We start from the raw sequence: 24,676 nt of genomic DNA, 5'->3' as shown, positions 1-24,676 counted from the left end.
GCGCTGCTCCTTCCCTCCGTCCTGCTTCCCCAGGGACACCCCTGCCCACACCCAGCAGGGATGGACAGACAGCAGAGATGTTTATCCCCCTGGTTTCCCTGAGGCTTGAGCGCAGCTGGGAACCCACAGATTAGGAAGTGTTGCATCCTCACCTTGAAAGGCCCTGCCTTCCCTACCCACAGGGAACTTTGCATTTCCTTCCCGGCCAGGCAGGGAACTTTGCTGGGGCCACCCCCCAACCAGACCCAGCTGCTAAACAGGGGAGTCTGGACCCCAGGGGAGGCCAGCGTGGAGGCCAGTGTCGTGCCCAAGGCGGCTGCACCGAAGCCGGCAGGGGTAGGGGGTTCTCCAGAACTAGAGGCCCCCGGAAGATGAGACGAGACCCACTTGGCAACAGGGAGGAACTCAGGCAAAACCAGGACGTTTTTGGTTTGTTTGGCTTTCAATAAGAACTCCCAAGAGAGTGGGCTGATTGGGGCACGCCTGGCCCGCAGCGGCCCACATGTGCCTACATGCGCGTGCAGGGCTCCTGGGCCCGACCCAAGGCCCGACCCAAGGAGGGCTGCAAGCGAGCGGGAGTCGGGAGCCAGCGGGTGGCCTCTCCCCAGCATCCCCGGAAGCACCAGGCCTGCCTCTGAGCCTCAGAGGTCCCTGTGCCCAGTAGGCTGGGCTGGAGCTCTGGGAGGGGGTCTTGAGGCAGAGAGCCCTTCCCTCTCAGATCGCAGTGCCTCGGGCAGAGCAGGACGATGCCCTGGGGGCCCCTCTCTCCAGCCCCTCCAAGACGGTCCATCCATTTGCTCCACAAATGTGTTCTGACGCTCTGTCAACTTAGAGCAAGATGCTGGGCCGGGGTAGGGGGGTCAGACTGCTCTCCCGTTGCGGGCCGTCTGCAAACCCCCACCGTGTGCCTGGGTTTATGTCCCAGCCTCTGCAGGGCAGCCAGGCTTTCTCCTGGGGTCAGCGTCTCTCAGGCAGAAATCCAGAGTGGCCTATTTTTGCTCCGTGTCGGGCAAGGGTGCACCTTGGGGCCCTCCTGGGGAGCCATGTGCACACGTGTGCTCACACACAGGGCCCAGAACACACGCGGAGATGGGGCACTGGGCTTAGACCTCAAGTTGTGGCCACCCATCTGCAGAGGGAGGAGGCTAAATGGGGAGGGGCTGAGGGGGTCCCGCCCCCTGAATGGACAAGCTGCTCGGCCTCTGCCAAAGCCTCCGGAGTCCCAGGGAAAGGGGGAGGCTTCCCGAGGAGCTGCGGGGAGATGTCCAAAGGGGGCTGCCCTGGGGCTGGGATCCCGGCCCAGTTCCCACCCACCCACAGCTCCATCACCATGTCCCCAGCCCCCAGCCTCAGGGGCCTCTTGCCCAGTCCCTGCAGATCTGCTGCGGGCCTTCCCGCACACAGGTTAGCCCCAGACTGGACGCTCAGAAACTCCGGGCTGAATGAACCCGACCCTGGAACTCCCAAGTAGAGCCCCCGAATCACACAGGCCCACTGTACCCACTCCTGTGCTGGGTGCACTCTGCGGCCCAAGGCAGCTCCAGCCCATGGCAGCCCTTCCAGGAGACCCTCGTGGCAGTGGCCACACTGCACCAACCAGCACCCCTGCCAGTGCCCAGGGCCTGGCCAGCTCCCCGTGAGGGCCGGGAGGCGGCTCCCCGCGCCCTCCTCTGACTCCCACAGACGGCCGTCCCAGCCAGCCTTCTCCAGAGCCTGGGCTCTTCCCGCTTCACCAGGTTGACCCTTTCGTTGTGAGCTGGATCTTGTGGGTTTATAAGTATCCCATTTTATGTGATTATTTATGTGGAATTTGTAAACCATCTCAAATGACTTTGGGAGAGGTACCTGGGAAATAAACTGTCTGTGACAGTCTCTGTCCCCATTCCCTCCTAATCTCTAGCCTCCCTGCATCCATGACCACCTTCAGCCAGGCTCCAGGACGCCAAGATGAGACAAGGCCAGTACAGACGGGCTGTGACGCGCAGTCAGGGGACCCAGCACAGATTTACATTTAGATACCACAAGTGCTCTCCAGAGTAAAACTTATTTTTTTTAGTGAACGTGGTAACAGGAAAACTTGTCAGTAAAATTTAAAACGACTCTGGTTATGTCCCCAAAGGCTCACGGTTTCAGGCTGCCTCACCCAGTGGAGGGGACTCAAAGCCAGGCCAAGCGGGGGCAGCTGGGGAATGCAGAGCTCAAACACTGACTCAGGAAGCATCTGTCTGTCCCGGCCGCAAGGACACAAAGATTCGAAAGACAGGACTCGCTCGCCTTTGGGCAGTGATAACAGCTCCCAGGAAGCCCCAGTTTCCAGCCTCCTTTCGACACTGCAGGTCCATACCACAGGGCCTTTGCTCATGCTAGTCACCCCACCCCCAACACTGTCTCTCCTACCTGTACCACCTCTCAAGGATCACCTCCTCCCTGAAGCCACCCAGGCTCTCTCCACCTGTTCTAGTGTTCGAGGACTTCCTCCACTGCTTCTCTGGGTTCAGTAACGTGATGATGCACACCCATGTGGGTTCGCATCCATGCCCACCTTTTACCAACGGCTTCTGTGAGGGCCCAGCAGTTAATTCACTAAGAAGCCGAGGATGGCGCCCGACACACGGAATGCACAGACGTGTCTGCTCTTGTTCCTACTGGCTCCCTCTCCCACTACCTGCCCCCAGGTGGGCATGGATGGCCACGGTCCTGGGAGCTACCACATGGATGGCTATCGCAGAAACATTGGTTCTGGCTCCTTCTTTTCTAAGCCATGGGAAGGCCAACTCACTCATCTTGCATTCTTCTGCATTTCTGGCAGAAATGGAGGTTTTACGCTTTTAATGTTCTTTCAAGGTGTGGTCAGAAGACTGTCACTCAGGGCACCCACCCAAGGCCCTGAGGGCCCGCCTCGGAGAGGGCCCCCTGAGAGGTTTGACCTTTTCTGGTAGCTTGGGCCCATGACCCCCCTTCCAGTGCTATTCAGTTCAGCAGAGAATGATCCAGTAGGTCATAGTGCACCCTTCCCTCCACACCCAGAAAGGATCAGGAGGGACTCAGCAAGGGACAGAAATGACAGGACAACTCGAAAGCGCGAAGGAGGCTGCCCGGCGGCAAGGGCAGACGGGCAACCAGCGTGAACAGGGACCCAGGATGAGACACGTAATTACAGAATCCCCACCATCCAGGGAGCAGGGCCAGGAGAGAGAAACTTCTCCTCAGCACAGAAGCCCCGACCTCAGAGATGAGAGGCTCCTGCTAAGCTAATTTCTCTCCACCAGAGTGTACAACCCATCCAGACATCTTCCTCCTATTCTAGCTCCTATTTCTGCATTAAGAACCTGCTGAGTTTCCAGGACACCTGCAGCTCACACGGGCAGCTGTCCCGCAGTCCAGTCCATGGTGCCCAAAGTGTGCGCCACAGCACGACTGCAGACCTTATCAAAGCCTTGAGGACAGCCAGTGTGTGAGGCGAATCTTGGAGAGAGAAGTGGCACGGAGCGCTCGCTAACCAGGAACTCCTGTCCCCACAGGAGCCAAGCTAGCTGGCAGTGGGGGGTGAGGGGAGAGGACCTGCCTCTGGCTCTTTAAAATGGCCCCCCTTCTGGCAGAGGGCAGGCTGGAGGGGGACAGTCTGACAAAGAGCTCTCCCCTCCCTGTCAGGCAGGGATGAAGTTCCGCCCTGTGGGACAGCGCTCTGGTCCTTCCTCCAGGGAGTGCTGGGGTCCCCGCCCATCCCAGGGCACCCAGCCACCATTGGCCTGTTCCAGCCCTGCCTTTTCCAAATGGCCTGGCTGCATGGCTTGGCCACTGCCTACTCTGTTCTAGAGAGGAGGCCCGGAGACCTGGAGACAGCGGCTGAGCAGCAGAACTCTTGCCCCCTCGGTCCCAGGGCGCCCATGCTGCCACTGGTTTGCCCATGGGACTGGGTTGGGGCTGAATTGCCGGATTCTAGAGAAGCCAGGAGTGTCCCTGGGGGGCACTTTCCGGGACTGCACCTGTGTCCCTGCTCCTTCTAGGAGGGGCCTGTGTGTATTTTTTTTTTTAATACATGAAAGTTGGACCTTTTTTATTCCATAAAGGGTTGGGCCTTTTCATCCCTTTCTTATGAAAGGGTTGGAGAAGTTATTTTTTTGGTTTTGGTTTTTGGTTTTTTTGGCTGCATTGGGTCCTTGTTGCCGTGCGCGGGCTTTTCTCTAGTTGCGGCGAGCGGGGGCTGCTCTTCGTTGCAGTGCGCGGGCTTCTCATTGCGGTGGCTTCTCTTGTTGCAGAGCACGGGCTCTAGGTGCGCGGGGTTCAGTAGTTGTGGCACGTGGGCTCAGTAGTTGCAGCGCACGGCCTCAGTAGTTGTGACACACGGGCTTAGTTGCTCTGCGGTATGTGGGATCTTCCTGGACCAGGGCTCGAACCCGTGTCCCCTGCATTGGCAGGCGGATTCTTAACCACCATGCCACCAGGGAAGTCCCAGCCTGTGCATTTTGAACAGAGGAGGGTCCTGTGAGCAGCAGCATTTAAGGTCCCACCAGACTGAAAGGAACTAAAGGATCAAGGTTCGTCTTTTTTAATTGGGGGGAGGGGGGCATCCCTTTTCCTCTGGCCATAAGCCTCCAAAAGAACTGTCCACGCCTTTGTGAAGCCACAGCAAACGCTCCACGGCCACCCTGGCTAAGCGCGTGCAGTATCTCACACCCTTGACTCTCAGCTCTTTCTAGAAGCTGAAGCAGGTCTCCCTGGCTGCTCTGTGTGGAGCCAGCAAGTTGGCAGCAGCTGGCCTGGGCTCCCCGCTAAGGCTTCCTCTCACTCTGTGACCTCAGTCAGGCTCACAAGGACCAGGCAGGGGACCCTCGAGACCCCAGAAGGGGAGGCCCGGCTGCCGAGTTGGCCCTATCAGTGTCCTCCACGCTTTCCCTGAGACCCCTGACAACGGGGAGTGAGGGTGCTTCCAAAAAACCCCAAGAAGCCCAAATGCAGCTCCAAGCAAAATCTACCCGTGACCTTCCCAGATGTGCAAGGTGGTGACCCACCAGCCTGAGGCTCCGCAGTTCCTCCCAACTCCGTCCCTCCCTCCTTCCCTCCAAAGCTTGCTGGGTCCCAGCAGACATGCCCATGCTGCCTACCCCTGCGCTGTCTGTTGCACCCCACTCCCCCTGCGGCCTGCAGCACCCACCATGCATCTAGCGCTGCACCAGGGCCTGCAGAGTGCCCTCACAGCCCTGAGGGAACAGGCTCCAGGCTGCCCCCCAAGGTCAGCCTCTGTGCACCGGTATTCAAGCTGCCCGAGGCCCACTGCAAGGCCCGGCTGTGTGGTCCAGCAGGGGACCTCTTTGCAAAAATTGGAAATCTGGTAAATACAGTAAGTCCCCTACGTAACAAACGAGTTCCGTTCCAAGGGCACGTTCATAAGTCCAACTTGTTCGTTAAGTCCAACAAAGTTAGCCTAGGTACCCAACTAACACAATCGGCTATATAGCACTGTCTTGTAATAGGTTTATAATACTTTTCACACGAATAATACATAAAAAAACAAACACAAGGGACTTCCCTGGTGGCGCAGTGGATAAAACTCCACGCTCGATCCCTGGTCGGGGAACTAGATCCCACATGCATGCCGCAACTACGAGTTCACATGCCACAACTAAGGAGCTGGTGAGCCGCAACTAAGGAGCCTGCCTGCCACAACTAAGACCCAGTGCAACAAAATAAATAAGTTAATTTAAAACAATAAAAAGTTTAAAAAAAACACAAAAAATAAAGAAAACATTTTTAATCTTACAGTATAGTCCCTTGAAAAGTACAGTAGTCCAGTACAACAGCTGGCATCCAGGGGCTGGCGTCCAGTGAACAGGCAAGCAGAGTTACTGACTGGAGGAGGGAGAGGAGGTGGGAGATGGTAGAGCTGAAGGATCTTCAGCAACAGGAGACGGAGGGCGAGCTGCAAGTTCACTCACGCCTGACGGTGATGGCACAGGTTCTGGTTCCTTGCTGGATTCAATTCCATCTACCCTCCTGAAAAAACGATCCAGTGATGTCTGGGTAGTAGCTCTCTTTTTCTCATCACAGATGACACGGTGGCACCGGATTGCATTCTGAACGGCTGCCGCAAACAACCTTCATGTACCGTTCTACATCCGGGTCCTGTGCCTCAAACACTAACAGCGCCTCCTCAAATAAAGAAAATCCCGTGCCACTTCCTGCATCGTGAATCTCTTCGGTTCTTCAATGACTTCTTCTTCCTCTTGTCTTTCTTGGCGCTTCTCAACAGTACCAGCTACATCACTGCTGCTTTTACGCTTGCTTCCGGACATCCTGGGCTTGAAATAAAGATACTGTACTACTGTACTCTATTCAGCCCTGTACAGTAAAGTACACAAAAGCACAACCACTTGTAGAGGATGCACGCATGTGACAATGTACGCCAGACACACGCACTAACTTATGTGATTGGACACAAGAACGCACGTTCACGTCTTTGAAAGTTCGCAGCTTGAAGGCTCGTATGTAAGGGGACTTACTGTAGTGTTATCTGCGTCTTTGTCAGGGGACCAGAGTGTGGATCCAAATAGGAAGGGGGCTGAGTGCAAAGGTCACCAGGTGGAGCGCCCCTGTCCCCCACGCTCTGCCGGGCCCTCTGCCCTGTGGCCCCTCCCCATTCCCCTCCTGCTCAACTGTCACCTCCTGCAGTGAGGCCCCCAGCCCATCACTCCCACTTCAGGTACAGCACCTCCTAACCCAAGCTTCTACCCTGCGTGACCCAGGTCATCCTGTTCCTGTGCTGGGGAAAGGTTAGGGTTAGGGTTAGGGTTAGGGTTAGGGTTAGGGTTAGGGTGGGGCAGACATGTGTCTGTTTGTCACCACCATCACCCCAGGTTTGAGGCCCTGGGGTCTGATCTCAGAGGCTCTACCTGGGGAGGGTCAGCCAGGTGCCCCCTTCTCTGGCGTTCTCTGTCTGCTCTGACCCCCAGTGTCCCCGTGCTCCCCAGAGGATACCAAAACCAGACTTTCAAAAAATAGAGAATGAAACTTCCAACTCCGTGATCTTCGCTGGCAGGCATGTCTGGGCTTGGGTGCAACCTCGCCCAGAGGTAAGTGACTGACAGGCCGTCTAGGCTCTGGCTGGGAGATAACCCATCCCACTCGGAGCAGGACCTCCATCCCGCTGGTATTTCCCACAGCATCTCCAGGAGTCTGTGATTAAACGGATGGAAATGCCAACAAGATTCGACTTGTGCTTGGGGGGAAAGGCTCCCTCTCCTCCTGAAAATATGCACATACGCTCTCTCCTCTCACGGGGCCCTGCCCAATCCTAGCCAGGGCTATGTGGAACTTTCCACACCTTGTGCTGGGCTGCCAGGGAGGCTGTGTCTGCAGGACCTGCAGCCGGAGCCTCCGCCTGCAGACGGCGCTGCTGAGACAGTGAGGGTGCAGCCTGGATCCGAGAGCCTCCACAGGGCCCCCCAGGGGGTCTGGGGCCTCAGGCTGTGCCCCTGCCAGGCTCTGCGGAGCTGCCTTGGAACAGGCAGGTGACCCATGGGATGCAGAGATTTTTTTTAACCACCAGGAAACGAGCCCAGCCTACACCCCACCTCCCAGCATGCTGAGAGCCTGGAAGGAAAGTGGGGAGCTTGGTGATCTGTCACAGGGCCAGCTCGAGGGGTGCAGGCAGGGGTACGGGCTCCCCTCTCCTCCCTGAGCACCACTGGGGGGCGGTCTGCCTTCTCACCCCCTGCCTGCACCCCCAGAGCCTGATCCACGTGTCCCCTGACATCCTTTAATCCATCCATCACTCTGTCCGTCTGTCTGCCCATCCTGCAGATGCTAAGCACGCCCCGCCTGCACCAGACACTGAGGACACCGAGGGGGCCGTCGTGGGGAGGCCCCATGACGGAGTGGGGACAATTGTGACAAGTGCAATGAAGGGGCAGGGAGGGCGCTGCGGGATGGCACAGAGGGGAGGAGGGCGCAGCCCGCAGAACTGGGGACTGCCTGGACTTACTCGGTGAGTCCTGAGGGCCGACCCCAGCCCCTCCCTCCAGCTCTGAAGCCAGGACCAGCTTCCCGGCAAGGGGTGTAGCTCAGCCCTTCAACACACATCTCCCGGGCACCCCCCGGGCCCTGGGAGACAGCGGCGGGCACAGAGACGCAGCCCGTACCCTGCACCCTCCAGAGCTTAACTCTCATGAGGAGAGGACAGCAGAGAACCAGCTAACCGGGGCTTCAGAACAGGCTGGAGACAAAGGAAGAAGACAAAAGCAGCCCAGTGGGGGGCGGCCAGGCCAGTGGGGCTTCTCGAGGCAGATGCCACCGGCTGCCCAGGTACTGGGGAGGTCTAGACCCAGATGTTTGAGAGGGGGAAGCCTTTGGGCCAGAGAGCCGCAGGGCCGAGGGCAGGACATGGCTCAGAGGAGCAGAACCCTCCCTCCGGGAGCCCATGGGGGACTGAACGCAGGAGGGACCCTCTAGCTCCGGAGTCTAGTGGGAGCTGCATGGGGCCAGCACGATCCAGGTCAGGCTGACAGGCTCCTAACGAGCGGGATGCTGGAGCCGCAGGAGGGGCCCGGGAACAGCTCCCAGGTGTTGGCCAAGTGAAAGAAGGAAGCAAGGGTGGATTTTCCGCCCGCCGAGAAGGGACAGTCACCCATGGGGGGCGGAGGGGGATGTGTGTACGTGGAAGTGGGGATGCCAGAGGGCCGGCGCTGCGGGGGTAGACCTAGAACCTGGCAAAGGGTCGGGAGGCTGGGCCAGCGAGCCCGGCTGGTGGGGTGACCCCTCCGTCCCCTGAATCAGGCTCTGGCATCTCCTTCCGGAAAGGTCAGTCCCTCCCCCAGCCCCGAGAGCCTGGCACCCTCTCAGCACACGGTCAGGAGAGGCTGCTGCTCCGTCCCCAGCCCAGGGCTGCCCTGCTCCCAGTTCAGCTCTGTCCTCTCCCAGCCACGGAACGGGAACGGGACTGCCTCCTGCCCGGGTCGCCTCCCACCCCCCAGCATCGTGCCCCCCTCCCCCCGCTTCCCAGGCCGCCCCTCTCGTCTGCTTGGTGGCGTCTCTCCCTGTGCTTGGCTCCGATCTGGGGAGCCCAGTGCTCCTCACCCTGTGTGGGGCCCCACCCGCCCTGACTGTGAGCCCTATACCTGTGCCAGACTCCCCCGTGGTCACCTCCACCCACACCCTCCAGCACGCAGGACTCCTGCCCCGAAGTGTCCAAGCCGCTGCTCCAGCCAGTGCGGCCCAGGCTCCGCGCCGCCCTCCCATCCGCGAGGCTCCAGAACCCTGGGCATTTTCCTGGGTCCTCTCCTGCCCTTATTCCAGAGATCAAACAGCCTCCTCACCCGATCACTTCCCACCACCTCCCCTGACGCCTCCAGTCCGCTGTGCGGCCCTTGTTGGGCTCGACCTGCTTTGCCCCGAGCCGCACCGTACATCCCCTCCCTCCCTCCCTCCCGTGGCTTCAGGAACTCCACGCTCTATTCCGTCCCACCTCCCACCGTCCTCCATCCGCTGCTTGCGTCTCACACACAGCACAGTCAAAGCAGAACGCTTACTTTTCACCCCAAATCCCACTTCTTCAGTTTCCCAGCTGAATAAGTGATCACTCCCTTCACCCAGTCACTTGGGTCCAAACCCCCAGCCCATCAGCAGATCCCGTCCGTCTGGAAGCCCAGGGCTCTCAGCCCCTCCCCTGCTCCCACCCGGTCCAAGGTGCCTACATCCCTCTCCATCCCGGGCCTCCAGCCGGCTCCCAGCCTTGCCCTGCCCTCCTGTGGTCTGCTCTCAGCACTGCAGCCCAGGCAGCTTCTAGAACTCACGAGGGATCACGCCCTCCTCCTGTGTGCCCTCATATGCAGTAGCAGGCACTCAGCAAATATTTCTTAAAGCACTGATTGACTTTTCCCTCCTGGGGTCCTCCTGTCCGAGGCTGCCCCTCCTATAGGAGCTGTCCCGTCCGTAGCGACGGGTGGGACCCTGCTCCAGGTTGCACGGGAGATCCAAGCGCTATGCCCTCCCGTGCTACCCCAGCTCAGGGCACACACCTACGACACCCACTGTGGGCCTGGCTCATGGGATGGTGGCATGGGGCCCGGCCCAGTCACCCGAGACTAAGCCTTCGATGACCCTGCAGCCCAGACGGACCTGGGCCCGTCAACAGAGGCAGGCATGGGTGAGCCGGTACTGTCCAGCACTGCCCTTCGCATCTCGTGCAAAAGCCTACACTGATACACAGTGAAACAGGAGCCTGGGAGGCGGCTGGGTGGGGTCCCTGGACGCCCACCCGAAAGAGGAGTGGGTGGAGAAAGTTGGAGAGTCTGGGTGTTCCCCGCGCTCATCCCATCTGAGAAGGGGCCCATGGGGCGTCCCCTTGGCTCCCTCCTGTCCCGTGAGCTGCTGGTCTGTGTAGGTGGGAGAAGATGCTTGGACCAGCAGCAAGCCCACCCCGGCACCAGCTGAAGGCCCCAGTAAGTGGGCCACGGCAGGGGGCTGTGCAGCCCTGACCGGGAAGCTGTGGGCCGTTGGCACAGCGCGGGCTACGGGCAGCAGCGTCAGAACCGGGGCTCAGAATGGTGGGTCCCTGGGAGCTTCCCTAGTGGTCCAGCAGTTAAGACTCTGTGCTCCCCATGCAGGGGGCCCGGGTTCGATCCCTGGTCAGGTGACTAGATCCCACATGCCACAACTAAAGGTCCCGGTGCAGCCAAATAAATAAATAGATATATTTTTTTAAAAAAAGAGATAGGGCTTCCCTGGTGGCACAGTGGTTGAGAGTCCACCTGCCGATGCAGGGGACAGGGGTTCATGCCCTGGTCCAGGAGGATCCCACATGCCGCAAGGCGGCTGGGCCCGTGAGCCATGGCCGCTGAGCCTGCGCGCCCGGAGCCTGTGCTCCGCAATGGGAGAGGCCACAACAGTGAGAGGCCCGCGTACCGCCAAAAAAAAAAAAAAAAAAAAGAGGTAAAGAAAAAAAAGAGAGGTGGGTCCCCCAGGCGACCCAGGCGGGGGCCCCAACAGCATCCTGCATCTCCATGCCTCCTTCCCTGCCCAGTGGGTTCCCAATAACCACAAAGGCGACCACATGACCTCAAGTTCAACCCTTTTTGTTCACACCACTTCCCCTCTGCATGCAGTGGTAAGATCACAAATACTCTCCCTCTGGGACGGAAACGGAGACACTTTCACAAATCCGTACGACCCAGCCCAGCCCACCTGGCCCGGAAGGGGCTCTGGCAGCCTCTACCTACCATCAGAGCTGCTCTAGGCACTTGTTGACCAAACAATGAACAGGCCACAGTCATCCTGGGTCTACAGGAAGCCGGGTGATGGTGGGGTTGGCCATTGCTGGTCCCCAGGGCGGGGCGGCGGCAGCAGCAGGGTGGACGCCAGCGGCCCCCTGCTGCCCACAGCTCCTGCAGGACGGCGACGCTCCAAGGCCCAGAGCCGGGGTGGGGGGGCCGTGCCTCCCATCACTGACCCCTCCCCCTGCCTGAAAGGCGATGAGCTGCAGACTCAGCGGACTTACACTGAGACCCGTTTCCTTCGAGAGGAAAGGTTATACCAGAGTCCTCCATGTCCGCGGGGCTTCTCAGCTGGCCGGGCAGGGACACTGGTCTCCAGGTCCCCGGGCCTCTGGCTCTGCCTTGGGTTCCGTGTGTGACTACAGACCCCCAGGCGGCAGGGAGACAGACCCTCCCGGCTCACGCACCATCTTCATGGAGAGGCTGGGGGTACAAGGCTGCTCCCCGCGGAGCCCCTGGCCACTGTATGAGCCCAGCGACAGGTGCTAGTGGGTAAATGGATCAGTAATGGAATAAGTGAAAGAAGGGAGCCATGAGGACTCTAGCTGTGGCCCGCACAGGGCTGCACCCTTTTCCAGGGCTGGGTTTCAGATAAAAAGCTCATGCCGTGGGTGGGAGAGGCCACGGAGCTTCCAGATGTGAGTGAACGGAGCCAGTGCCTGGGTCAGCCCGTGTAGACGGGCCGTACACCCCTCACCCCTCCTGGGTCCCACACACACGGCATCACTCTTCCCATGGCCTTGCCTGGGGACGCCCCCCTGCAGGCACAAACACACGTACCTGTTCCAACACACAACGCGAACAGCACACACACCCACTGTCACTCACACGCTCAGACACATGCACACAAACACACCTTTGGGCGTGCACAGGGCCAAGGGACCGCAGCTCTTTGTGGCTCTGCGCTCATGGCTCCTGTCCTCCGCCCGCAGAGCTTGGGGACACCTGGACTCTGTCCAACTGTCCATCCCAACACTCTGCCCACTGCTGGGTCTCCCGCAGGGCAGGTGGTACCCATGGCCCCCACGCCATCCACCTCCCGGGCAGGAAAGAGGCCCGGTGGGGAACAGCTGAGCCCCTGCTCAACTAGCAGCCTGGTGCCCGCTGGCCCCCGGGACTGGGCATGCCTGGAAATGAGCCCAGGTTCCCGGGGCTCAGGCCACAGGGGCCAGGCACAAGCTGCGGTCCCTTCCTTCCCTCTGCCCGGCCCACTGCCATCGTGAGGGGCCACAGCACACCTCGAAGCCAGCTTTCTGTGAGCCCCTGACCTGCAGTTTGGCCGGCAGGGAACACTCCTGCCCCCGCAGCCAAATGAGCAGCTTCCCAGGTGAGGATGCTCTTGTCCTGGGAGCAGGTGGTGGCAGCCCAACAGCCAGCCAGAGCCCAGGGAGCAAAGAAAGCCTCCAGGGTACACTGAGCTCCTGCAGCCGGGGGCAGGGCCGGGCAGGTGGGGCGGCCCACCCTGAGCCTCGGACAGCCCAAAGCCAGGGAGTGAGGGAAACCCGCACGTCTCTAGGGAGGGCCACCAGCTGACCAGACTCCCACCCACCCTCCTTCCCCTGGCTGTTGGTCCTGCCCAGCCAGTGGGCACTGGTCCCCAGAGCTTCTCCAGGATGGGCAGGCACCTGCCTCCGCGCCCGGGGCCGGCCCCAGCCCCTCGGCGCCTCCTGCCTGCCTCTGCTCACCCTGCATGGTGGCATCCCATCCGGCCCCAGGTGCCGAGCAGGGCGACAGACAAGAGAATGCCCTGTGCATCCTCCACCACGGCGAAAGCCCCACCAAGTTCCCCTGAGAAGGATGCACGAAGCGCACCTACCGAGGCGAAGTGCTGCACGGGGTCACTGACGTACAGCATGGTGGGCGCACGGGGGTCTGCACACGCCGGGGAGCTGGCGTGCTGCGGGGCGAGGCATGGGGATGGGTGGCCGGGGAGCCGGGGGCAGGGGTGCAGCCGCCCGGCAGGGTGGACCCAGGCAGAGAGGCTCCGTGGCTAGGCGGGCAGAAGCACAGGACGCTCCAGAACATGTGGGCTGGCCATGGGCACTTTGGCCCTCTCCATCTGCCTTGGTCCTGTCAACTAGCTGCATCTAACAACAAAACGGGCGGCCCACCCCTTTATTCCTCATGACTATTCATCAAAGTCCAGGGCAGGCCTCAGCTTGCCCACTGCTGGGTCGGACCGCACCAAGGCGGCTGCGCAGGGAGGGGGCGGCTGCGGGGCCGCGGGCCGCCTCCACAATGAGGCTGCGCCTGGCTCTTTCTGAGATGCTGCCCACGGGAGGCCCTGGGGGCCACAGGCCTCCACCCCAGAGCATCAGGGGGCCAGCCCGGGCCCTCAAGAGCTCGGGAAGCAAAGCCAGGCCACCCCGCAGGGAACAGATGGTGCCTCCAGCCCTGTGCCCAGGGTGGAGCAAATCCCACTCCTGCCTAGGGACCGTGGTGGTGCTCTGGGGCTGCCCCAAAGGGCTGAGCAGAGACGAGACGCACTCGGGGAGACTTGCTGCCTGCGGGACCCCATAGGGAGCCTGGTAACGGAATGAGCATCTGGATGTGGCCCAACGCAGCCCAGAGCCCGTGCCCCAGACGCTGCCTGGCCTGCCGCTGGCCGTGTCCCCACTGCTGCCAAGCCCCCGGAATGAGAGGGAGGTGGTCCAGAAGGAGCACCGCTGGAGCCCCGCCCATCGCAGTGCATGGACGGCACTGCCCTCAGCACTGCCAGGGGCTCAGAGATGGGGGCCCGCCTCCCCGGCGGCTTCACAGTGCTCACCGCCACTCCCTTTCTGGAGGACCATCCACTGTAACTTAACCGTCTTTGACACAAAGTTGGCATAGGGGCCGGGATCATCCCTGGAAGATCAACGGGCCCAGATCACGTGAAAGTGGATGTGAAGTTTCCAAGCCCCCAGAGCCCAGCTACTTCCATTCCCCAAGGAGAGCTTAAAAACCCGCAAGGTGCTGAGAAGGCGGCATGTAGACCCCATCTCTCTCCCGGCCTGTTCTCGGCACATCCCAGGGAGCTGGGAGCAGTGGGGTTACGCAGAGGGAGGCCAGCCCGAGGAGCCCGTGACGTGTCCAGCCCCCCAGCTCCTCTGGCTGAGGGACAGGGGGATCCCAGGCAGGGGACGCGCAGCCAGGCGCTTTCCCCAAGGGGCTGGGCCGGGAGTCCCCGGCTCAGGCTCTGGGTGCCTTGGCAGCTGCAGCCAAAAGCACAACTCAGCACACGCGGCCTGAAGCCCCGTGACTGCGTGTGGCCGTGGCTGTTACTCCCAATGCACAGGTGTCCCTCACTCACAATGAGACATCAAGGTTTGTGGGGCAGACCGGTGCTCAGGAAGGGGGTCTGCAGCGGGGCCCAGGCTGCAAGTTCTGGCCAGAGGCAGCGGCCGAGAGCCTTCCTGCCCAGGATGCCCGCAGGCGGGAAGGCCAGGGCGGGGTGGGGGGTGGGGGTGAGGGGGGGAGACTGTCGGTCAGTGAGATTCCTGTGGGTGTTGCCAGGGCTTCTCCCAAGAGGGCCGGGGGGCTTGGCAGATGGCTGGATGGAGGGACACACAGGTAGGTAGGAGAGGAGGGGGAGGGCCTGGGGTCAAGCGCAGAGCCTTGTGCAACGTTGGGCAAAATTCGAGTTGATCAAAAGGGACGCTATCTGGGTGGGCCTGACCTAATCAGGGTGGCTTCCTCCTGACAGCCTCAGGAGCGAACTGCCAGGCTGTGGAGGGCCCACGTGGCAGGGTGCGGCGGGCGGCCTCTAGGAGCTGAGAACAGTGGCCCTGGGTCAACAGCCAGCAAGAACCTGAAACTGAACTCTGCCAACAGCCAGAGCCTGGAAGAGGTCCCAGGCCTCAGACAAGATGGCAGTCCTCACTGATACTTTGAGTACAGCCTGGTGAGACCCTGAGCAGGGTGCCCAGTGGGGACATGCAGGACTCCCGACCCACAGAAGCCGTGAGATAATAAACGGGTGCTGCTCTAAGCCCCTCTGTTGGTGGTGATTTGTCACGCAGCACAGCTGAGTCATACAGCAGGGGAGTGAGCAGGCAGGAAGAGACCTTGCGCAGGAGAAGGCCAGGGCTCCGAGGGACCTTGGACGGCTGGCACGGCCGAAGGGCTCAGGCCTGCAGGGCACAAGGCAGGGCCCAGGAGGGGCTGGCCACACATGTGCCCAGACAGGAGGCTGCCCACAGGGAGGCAGGGTCAGGTCGGGAAGACCTCCCCTCTTGAGCCCTGCTGGAAGCTCTGAAGGCACAGGCGCCACGCCCCACCCACACTGCGGGGGCACCTGAGGCCTGAGAACCAGCATGGTCCGCACAGCGTGAGCCTGGGCCAGACTGGGATTCCCAGCATGAACGAGAGCCCGTTTCCAGCTCTCAAAGTGCCGGAGCTCTGGCATCTGTCCCAGAGCATCACCCACTTCCTGTGCATTTATCCAAAATCCTGGCCATCCGGGGACAGGGACGGGGGAGCCGGGGCCCCTGCCCCCAGGAACTCTTCCTGGCTTAGTCCTCAGCTGCCAGCGCTGCGCTCCCAAGTCACCCCGCCGGGCCCGCGGCGCCTGCTCTTCTGAGTTTAACTCACCGGGACTCCACCTCACTGACTACTTCCGCAGGGCTCGCGGCAGCGGGGCGGGGGGGTATTTTCTTGCACGGTCCACCTGCGCAGGAAGGGGTGAGTCACCAGAAGGGCACCAGTGATGTGTCAACTTCAGGTCAAACTCCTTACACCACCTGCGGACACCCACAGGCAGGTGGCTCTGTGACCCGGTGGCTGGTGGGGCTCACTGAACCTGAGCTCCGGCCCTACGTCCTCTGGGCGGCAGGCCTTCCCTCGGCCCACCGGACCCCTCTGGGGGCTGGCTCTGTTCCCTGACAAGGCCTGCTCCAGGGAGTGTACTACCGGACTGTGCCCTCCTGGCTGCCAGGCCTGGGGAGAAACGCCCCCTCCCCAGGCCAGGAAGGCCTGTCCTGGGTGACTGCTGGGGTCTCAAGGCCCCGAGTGGCTGCAGGTTCTAACCCTGGTGTCTGTCCCCTGCGTAGCTCACTGGGCACCTGGGAAGGGGCCGGCGGGGCTCCAGGGTGGATCAGCCCCCAGACACAGCCCCCTCTAGGGCCCAGGCGCCCACAACAGCTGTCACCGGAGAAAGGCACCAGGAGAGGCAGGAAGGGATGCAGGAAGGGATGCAGGGAGGGGGCAGGCATGGGCAGCCAGGGTGGCAGGAGGCGCTCAGACTCCGGGAGGATGGCCGGGGGAGACCCGGAAGGGATGGTCAGGGAGGAGAGCCCGCCAGCCTCAACCTCAACCAGCCACATCCTCAACCGAGCTCCCCTTTCCTCCGTGCATCGTCACAGCTGGCCAGAGCCCTGCCCCCTTCCGTTTTCTTGGAGGCTTTTGGGATCCCAGTGCCCCCATCAGGGATTGAACCCAGGCCCCTCGGCGGTGAAAGTGCCAAGTCCTAACCACTGGACCGGCAAGGAAGTCCCCCTGCCCCCGTTTTGTCCTGAGGGACACTGAGAATCAGAAAGCCTGCATGGCCCAAAGCCCAGGCCCAGACCCAGCACGGGATGCATACGGCCGCTGCCTGCTCGGGACCCCATGAGCGCTCACCATGGGGGCTTCATCCTGTCCATGCTCCTCTCAGACTGTGAGGGCCTCCAGGGCCAGGGGAGACCCTACAAGCTTCCCCTTGTCACGGCACCCGCCGGCGGCCTAGGAGTCACCTCCCACCTCGTGTCCTCTGGGCAGCCCTCATTTCGAGCCCACACGAGGCCGGGTGTTCCCCTCTCTCCTCTTGTAGGAGGTGGGGGCCTATTTTATAGGTGCTTGTCGTGGGTGAGCCGCCGGGGGTCTACAGGGACAGCTAGAACTGGAGGCCACCACACAGGGCAGGAGCTCCACCGAAGGGCCCCAAGGTGGGCCTGGGGCGCTGGGTCCTTCCCTGGCACAGCGGGCTCTGGGCTGGAAGCAGCTGCTCCCGGATCCCTCCTTGGTTCCACTGTTCTGGGTTCCAGGGGGAACAGCTCTCTTAAACTCAGCCCTTGTCCCTGGTCTCAGCATCACGTCTAGTGTTTGTCATGCGTTCCTACAGGTCAGGCACCATCAGTCTTCCTCGCAATCCTGGCTTAGATCCTCACCGGCCCATTCTACAGACAAGAAAACTGAGGCCCAGAGGGTCAAATAACTCTCCAAGCAAAGAAGAGGCGGGGGTGGGATCTGACCTCCGAGCCCCCGACGCCCTTTGCACCATCTCAGCCCTGTGGTGTGGTGGACCCTGGCTGCAGAGACCTCAGGGAGCTCAGTGTCCCCCCCAAGAATCTGTGCTCTGGGACTCCAAGGCCGAGGGGCCAAGTGCTCCCATAGGGGCCCTTCTCCTTCTCCTTTAACTGCCCGACTCGGCTTCCTCAGCTACCCGGCTTGGGAGGAGGGTGGTCCGAGGCCCCACAGGGCTGGCAGAATCTCTGCTGGGACCCCATATGGCCTGTCACCCCAGGTCCCCAAGTGAGGGCACCGAGGCTCAGAGACATGGGGACTCGAACCCGGGACAGACTGGCTCCTCGGGCGAGCCCCCTCCCACTCTGCCTGTTCCTACCGGCCACTGAAGCAGCGGTTAAGGGCGTCCCGGGGGTCTCCAGTGGTCTGTTTCCTGACAGGGTCGGGGGTGCTGCTCAGGAACCTGCAGGTCAGGCAGGAAGTAATCTGCTTGGTCACCAAGGCAACCGAGCAGGGTGGAGACCCAAGGCCCCCAGACCACAGTGTGTGCCACCCCCAAGGACCAGTGACCCCGATACGAGGACTGTGCCTGCCTTGGCCTCAGCCTTTTGCTGGATGAGCCCCACAACCCAGAGGGGGGGTGGCCCCAGAGCCTGGGGCTGGGGTACGGGCACCCATCACCTCAGAGGACAGCGGCCAGAGGGAGCGGCATGGGGGCCCATGTGTGTATGTGTGTGTGTGCACGAGTGCGGGCACGCATTTTACAAGGGCCTGAATCATGACTACAGGATGGGTGGTGAGTGAGAACTTTTGACTCTGCAGCTGCTGCTTTCTTGACCTGGAGCCTGGCCTGGGGAACACTTGACCTGTTACCAGCCTGGAGGAGGGTCTACCCACCTCCCCGCTGAGCCCCAGGCTTCCCCTGACGAGGGACCTGCTGGTGGGTGGGGATGGAGCCACGGGGGTGGGGGTGAGGCACTCAGGAGTCCCCACCCACACCCCAGCATCACCAGGTCGTCCTCAGCAGGACAGTGTCTGCCGGGGCTGTGTTCTGGCCAGAAGGTCAGGCCTTCTCGGCTGCCAGTCTGGACTTTAAGACAACGCCACCCAGTTCAGCTCTGCGGAGCTTCCTGCCTGCACCCTGGACTCCGTGGGCCCCTGCTCCAGGCCTCTGGACGCATCAGGCAGAGGCTGTTCTGCAAGGCAGCTAGGCAGTGGGCTCTGCAGCCAGCTGCCCAGCTGTCCAGCTGTGTCTCTGAGCCTCACCTTTCCCTCTGAGCTGCACTGGGATACATGAGGGTGAGGGCTGGGCTACACGCCAGGCCCCAGACCAGTCTCTGCTCTCACGATGTCAGGCAGGGGTCAGGATGAGGCATTCGGAGGGGGCCCGGCTCCCCCCACCTACCCCTGCCCCCAGCCAGGGCCAGCGTGGTTCTGGGCATCCCCACCTCTGCGAACCTGCAGGACTTTTACTAAGAGGCGTGTCGCTAGCTGATTGACTCGGCCCTCTTCTTGGCAGAGGTGAGAGGCCCCATCCTGGTTACCCCACGGCTGGTGAGAGGGGTGTCCTGCCCTCCCTGGCCCGGACCTGCTCAGCATCAGGTATCCTCCCTGGAGGGGGGCGTCCCGCCCCACAGGAACCCAGAGCTGGTCCGCTCCTGACACTGGGTTGTCGGGGTCTCCTGGGCCTACTGCCCTCCAGGGGGTGAGCCGGGCAGCTGGGAGGAGGGGAGGTGGGGGTTTCTGGAACTACAGAGACAGGCCTCTTAGGAGACTGCATTCAGGGGCCCTCCCTCCCTGGAGCCTGGGGGCAGCTCCTGTCCCTCCCCAGAGTGGATGTAGGGTGAGTGTCTGACAATTTGCTTTTTTTTTTTTTTTTTGCGGTACGCGGGCCTCTCACTGCTGTGGCCTCTCCCGTTGCGGAGCACAGGCTCCGGACGCGCAGGCTCAGCGGCCATGGCTCACGGGCCCAGCTGCTCCGCGGCATGTGGGATCTTCCCGGACCAGGGCACGAACCCGTGTCCCCTGCATCGGCAGGTGGACTCTCAACCACTGCGCCACCAGGGAAGCCCTGACAATTTGCTTTTTGATTGTAATGTAAGTGCCTGACATTAGGCTTTGGATGGGTGGGACACCCACTTCAAAGACATGCACCTCGACAGCTACACAACGAGGTCAAGAGCCTAGCTGCCTCATCCCTGAAGGCTCCCTTTCAGAAAGCCCTGGTTGACCAGATAATGGACCCTGGAGTGAGTGACCCCACGTCTCCCTTTCACAGTTTAATTCCACTGTTATGTTTTAAATTCACCAATAACGAATCAACCCCCCAAACCCTAGGCACACCATCCTCAGCCCCAATAAAGGCAGAGCCCTGGGTCTTCTCTCTCTCTCTCTTTCTCTCCCCCCCACCCCACCCCGCAGTGCAGATAGCAGGGCTCCGGTGAACACCCCAGGCATCCTAGCCCAGAGCATCACTATTGACCGGCTGAGACCCACCCAAGACAGTGGCGCCAGGACACTGATGTCCAGAAGGGACAACCGGGACCGTGAGAGGTCAGGACCCTTGGCTCCTGGGGAGATGTTGGCAGACAGGAAATGGTCCGAAGGGACAGGGCAGCACTACCTGGCCCTGCCCAGGCCCAGCGTCTGCCTCGGTTTCCTCACCTGTAAAATGGGACTATAACAGGCAGATGTTTCTGCTCTAATGGTGTCCTGAGCAGAGGCAGGAGGCCTGGGCTGGGCAGGCAGATTCCTCAGGTCCACTCTGAGGGGCTCCTCAGAAGCAAGGACGTCACAGGGAGCTCGCTGCCCCCCAGACCTCCACCTGCCCCAGTTGCGACTGCCCGAGCAGGTGCCTTCTCCTCGCCCCATGTGGTCCAGTGGGCCCTGGGCCAGCCCAGCATCCGAAACGGACACTGACGTAGGACGTGGGGACCCTTCCTCGTCCCCCACCCCCTTGACCCTGGCTCATTCCCACGACTGGAGCCCCCATGGTCCCCACTGTTCACCAGATGCCTTGGCCGGGTGTGTGTTGGGGTGAGGGCTCTGATCTGGAAGGGGGCTTTAGGGAGAGGGGGCCAGACTCTGAGCCCCCCCCCCCGCCTCCAGAGTTCCCAGCTCCATCTCCCTCCTGCACACTGGCCCTGGCCTGGTGTGGTGCCCCGAGGCCACTGTGCTGGGCTGTGGGGGCCAGCGGCCATCCAGGGAGCCGCCATCCAGGGAGCCGCCATCCGGGGAGCTGCAAGCGGCAGACCCAGGTGCTTCCCTCACGCACTTAGCCAAGGTCCCACGACAAGTCCCCGTCTGAGGGAGCTGTACAGCAAGCCTGTGGGCAGGACAGAGCAGCCCTGGGTCCGGCAGAGGCTGTCCCAAGGAGGTGACCACAGGGGGCGCTGGGGACGGCAGGCGTCGTTGGGCCTCCCCAGGGCCAGGGGTCCTTATACACCCTTCTTGTGTCTCTCCTGCCCCCCACCTCCTGGCCCACCATCGCCTGGCAGTGGGTAGCCAGGGAGAGAGACAGGAGTATGGCCACCACCCGGTTATCACAACCCTCCTCCAGCGTGGCAAGGCCTGAGACACCGCAGGGCTGGCGGCTGTCAGGGCCTCAGGTGCCCCTGCATCCCCCATCCAGCCTCCCTCCTCTGGAAACAGCAGCTCCAGCTTCCTTCGGGGCGCTCTTCCCCATAAGTCAGTGCCTGTGGTGGGCAGAGCCCACACCACTCCACTCCATCCTGATCCTGTTTCAGGGGACCCAGGCCATCAGAGGCACAGGGATGGCTCAGCGATAGGCATTCAGAGATAGGCACGCTGGACTCTGGGCAAAGAGGGGTCATTCTCCAAACAAAGCCACCACAGGGGAAGCAGAGCAAGAGACAGAGAGGCAGCTGTTTGAACACCTGGATCCAGCCATGCCTGAAAGGCTTCCTACACCTGGATCCAGCCATGCCTGAAGACCTTCCTACACCTGGACTGACAGTTACATGAGCTGATACATTTTCTACTTTGCCATCTGAAATGTGCTGACAACCCCAGAGAGAAAGCCGTACACCTGAGAGCCTGTTTCTTGGTTCTGCAGGCTCCCAGGACAGGACAGTCCACATTTACTGCCCCTATCCCGAGTCCTCCGCAGAGGGCAGCCCACTCACCATGACAGAAGTGGTCATGCCCTGCAGGTGGAAGACATCCATGCTGGCCTCCGCACCACCCACCACCTCATCATTCCCCTGGCCAGAATGGGGAAGGTCAAAGTAGGTGCTGTCCGGCTCCCTAGACAGAGGAGGGAAACAGAACAGGGAGCACAGCCATCAGCCCAGATGGCCCAGGCCTGGAGCTCAAGGCCAGCCCGCAGCTCCTGGGGGGCCTCCCTCTCCCACCGCCACGGATTCCTTCAGCCCCTTGTCTCCTCCGCTCCTTCCCTGACCCTCAGCCCGTGCGGCATCCGGCCCCCTTACCCTACCAGCCTCTCCAGGGCTGGTGTGAGTGCCAGGCTGGCATGGCCACACACAGGCTTTGTCCCCTGGACCCAAGCCCTCTGGAGGGCTGGTCAGAGGAAGAAGCCCAGACATTGGACCCTGCGTCCCCAGGAGAAAGCCCAAGGCGGCAGCTCCCTGTCCAGCCCCCGAGTCCATCCCAGCCCCCGAGTCCAGTGGGCTCAGACGAGGTACTCACAGAGAGCTCCAGAGGTGCTGGAACGTAGCCCCCTCGTCGGTGGCGGTGGACTGGGTGGACTGCGACATCTTCCCACTCCCGGCCGAGGGCAGCTCGCTCTGCCAGGAAGAAAGGACAAGAGTGCGGGTTGGGAGGGCATCCTCTGCACTCCTCAGCCAGCATCCTCGGGCGCAGGTGGTAGGCGGGGCCGACGATGACCACTCGAGGACGCCCTGGCGTGCTAACCAGGCGCACACCCTTCATCCAGCCCCTCACTTCATCCTGCCCTTTCTGGGGGCGGGAACCGAGGCCTGGGGGTGGGCAGCCTGGCTTCAGACCCGGCTGGGGGCCTGGGCAGCAGGAGCTTCTCAAAGCTGCCACCCGTGAAATGGGGGTGACGGCAGCGTCCCCTCGTGGGGCTGCTGCAGGGCCCCTTGGGAGCACGCATTTCAAGTCTCTACGAGAGAAGTCGGAAGGAGAACGACAAATACCATGTGCAATCACTCATATGTGGACTCTAAAAAAACGACACAAATGAACGTATGTATGAAACCGAAACAGACTCACATAGAGAAGAGATTTGTGGTTGCCAAGGGGGAGGGGGGTGGGGGAGGGATGGGCTGGGAGTTTATAGAGTTAGCAGATACAAACTATTATATATAGAACAGGTGAACAACAGGGTCCTACTGTACAGCACAGGGAATTATACTCAATATCCTGTGATAAACTGTAATGGAAAAGAATATGAAAAAGAATGCGTATATGTGTATAACTGAGTCACTTTGCTGTACAGCAGAAATTAACACTACTTTGTAGATCAACTATACTTCGATAACAAATAAATTAAAAAAGTAAAAACAAAACAAAAAAATGAAGTCTCTGCTGTGCCTGGGTCATAATTACACTGGAACGCGCGTGGCCATTATTATCATGACCTGCATCTCTAGGTCTGGCCTGGGGGTAGCTCAGGCCAGGTCTGGGGGCTCCCGAGGCCCCAGCAGCTGGCGACAGCTTAGATCCCGGGTGCCCGCTGGGAAGGGGATGTGCAGGGCCCACCGGAGGCTGCAGCCGAGGCCCTGGTACGAGCCTGGCTGTGCCCGATTGCTGCAGGCTGGGCGGCCTTTTATCTCTGATGTGGGATCCTTGCGTGCGGCCTGGACACAAAAGCAGTGTCAACCCCACGAGGCAGCCGCCACAGCCGAGGCCAAGAAGCTTCTCTGTCACTGGAGGGGGTCACTGCACGAGTGGCCCCCCTTCAAGGAGATGCCCAGGGCTTGGGGCGCCCCAACTCAGTGCTTGCTGGCCTTTGTCCCCACTGTCACCCCTCCTGAGGGCCTCCATGCCCACCCGAAGCAGCCACCCAGGAGGAGGTGGCGGTGACCACGCCGGGCACATCTTGAACCCTTGTCCTACGGTAGGGGGGAGGGGCAGGGAAACCAGAGCCCACCCTGCCCACTGCCCCCACCCAGGGCAAGGTGATGTCTCCCCTGGGCCAGCCTCCAGGCTCTTGGCAAGGGGCCATGGGAATCAGCTTGGCCACCGCCTGGCAGGGCCCAAGCGGGCAGGCCCGGACCTGCCCACGGCCGTCGGGGGAGGGAGGGCACAGCCTGCAATCTGTCACTCTGTCTGTCTCCAGGCGGTGGGCCCTGAGAGAGGTCGGTGGCCTGCTCCCGGGGCTGCCACGTGCCAGGCCACCATCCCTGGAGCAGTGGCACGAGCTGGGAGGGGCCGGGCGGGGCCGAGTGAGGATGGCCGGGACTAGGAGCTTGGAAAGTGCTGGCCACAAACCAACTCTCCAGCAGGCTCGGAGACCACTCCACCCACTCTCAGGAGACCAGGGCTCAGAGAGGTTATGTGACATGCCGAGGTCACACAGCATAGCTGTAAGTGCAGGGACAATCAAGTGGTTTTCTCAGAATTGGAAATTAACGTAGTCATGCCTCCTCCCCCCTTCACCTCAAACCCTCAGCACACAATCCACAGGGTTTTAACAAGGGGCTGGTCAGCACTCACTTGCATGCCTCCTGTGCTGGGGAGATCACTCCCATCCTGGGCTGAGCTATCCAAAAGCCAGCAGAGTAAGGCGTGGAGCTGGCCATGTGGTAACACAGAACAGGGTGGACTTGGTAGGAAGCAGAACACGCCGGCCGGAGCAGGCGTGGAGCAGGCCACCGCGCCGAAGCTGGGCGGAAACCCACCCTCACCCGCTCTCCATGGCTGGTCCTTTTGGATGAGCAGAGATGAGTCAGAGTGGCCTCTTGGTGTGGGCAGGGTGTACCAACACGAGGCTCAACTGGCCCAGGCCATTTGGTCCCACCCCCTTCATTTTGCTAATGGACCATCTAAGCCCAGAGACAGACAACGCCTTGACTAACATCACACAGCAAGTGGACGGCAAGATCCTGTCCCTGGTCACGGCAGCACCACTCACAACAGTGGAAAGGTGGAAACGGCCCAAAGGTGCATCAACGGATGAACAAATAAACAAATCCTGGTTGGTCCACACACTGGAATATTGCTCCGTCATGAAAAGGAATGATCACTCACACCGGCTACGTCAC

At 61.2% G+C, this 24,676-nt stretch overlaps 1 protein-coding gene across 3 annotated transcripts in view; it reads right to left on the bottom strand.

Moving 5' to 3' along the window:
• TP73 (tumor protein p73) overlaps positions 1–24,676 on the bottom strand; it is a 68,769-nt gene that overhangs the window by 24,309 nt on the left and 19,784 nt on the right. For 2 of the 3 annotated variants that reach the window (XM_060079455.1, XM_060079445.1), the window contains exons 2-3: positions 22,137–22,234; positions 21,614–21,734 (exon numbers count right to left, since the gene is read on the bottom strand). In XM_060079455.1, the coding sequence (XP_059935438.1) occupies positions 21,614–21,734; positions 22,137–22,204 (189 nt within the window). In that variant the 5' untranslated portion in view covers positions 22,205–22,234. Of the gene's footprint in view, positions 1–21,613; positions 21,735–22,136; positions 22,235–24,676 lie in introns of those variants that run through there. The other variant, XM_060079465.1, reaches the window with a different exon arrangement.

Source organism: Mesoplodon densirostris, chromosome 2, assembly GCF_025265405.1.
Source record: "Mesoplodon densirostris isolate mMesDen1 chromosome 2, mMesDen1 primary haplotype, whole genome shotgun sequence".
Lineage (NCBI taxonomy): Eukaryota > Metazoa > Chordata > Mammalia > Artiodactyla > Ziphiidae > Mesoplodon > Mesoplodon densirostris.
The sequence above is the reverse complement of the archived record's forward strand: the minus strand, read 5'-3'. Positions and strand labels throughout refer to the sequence as shown.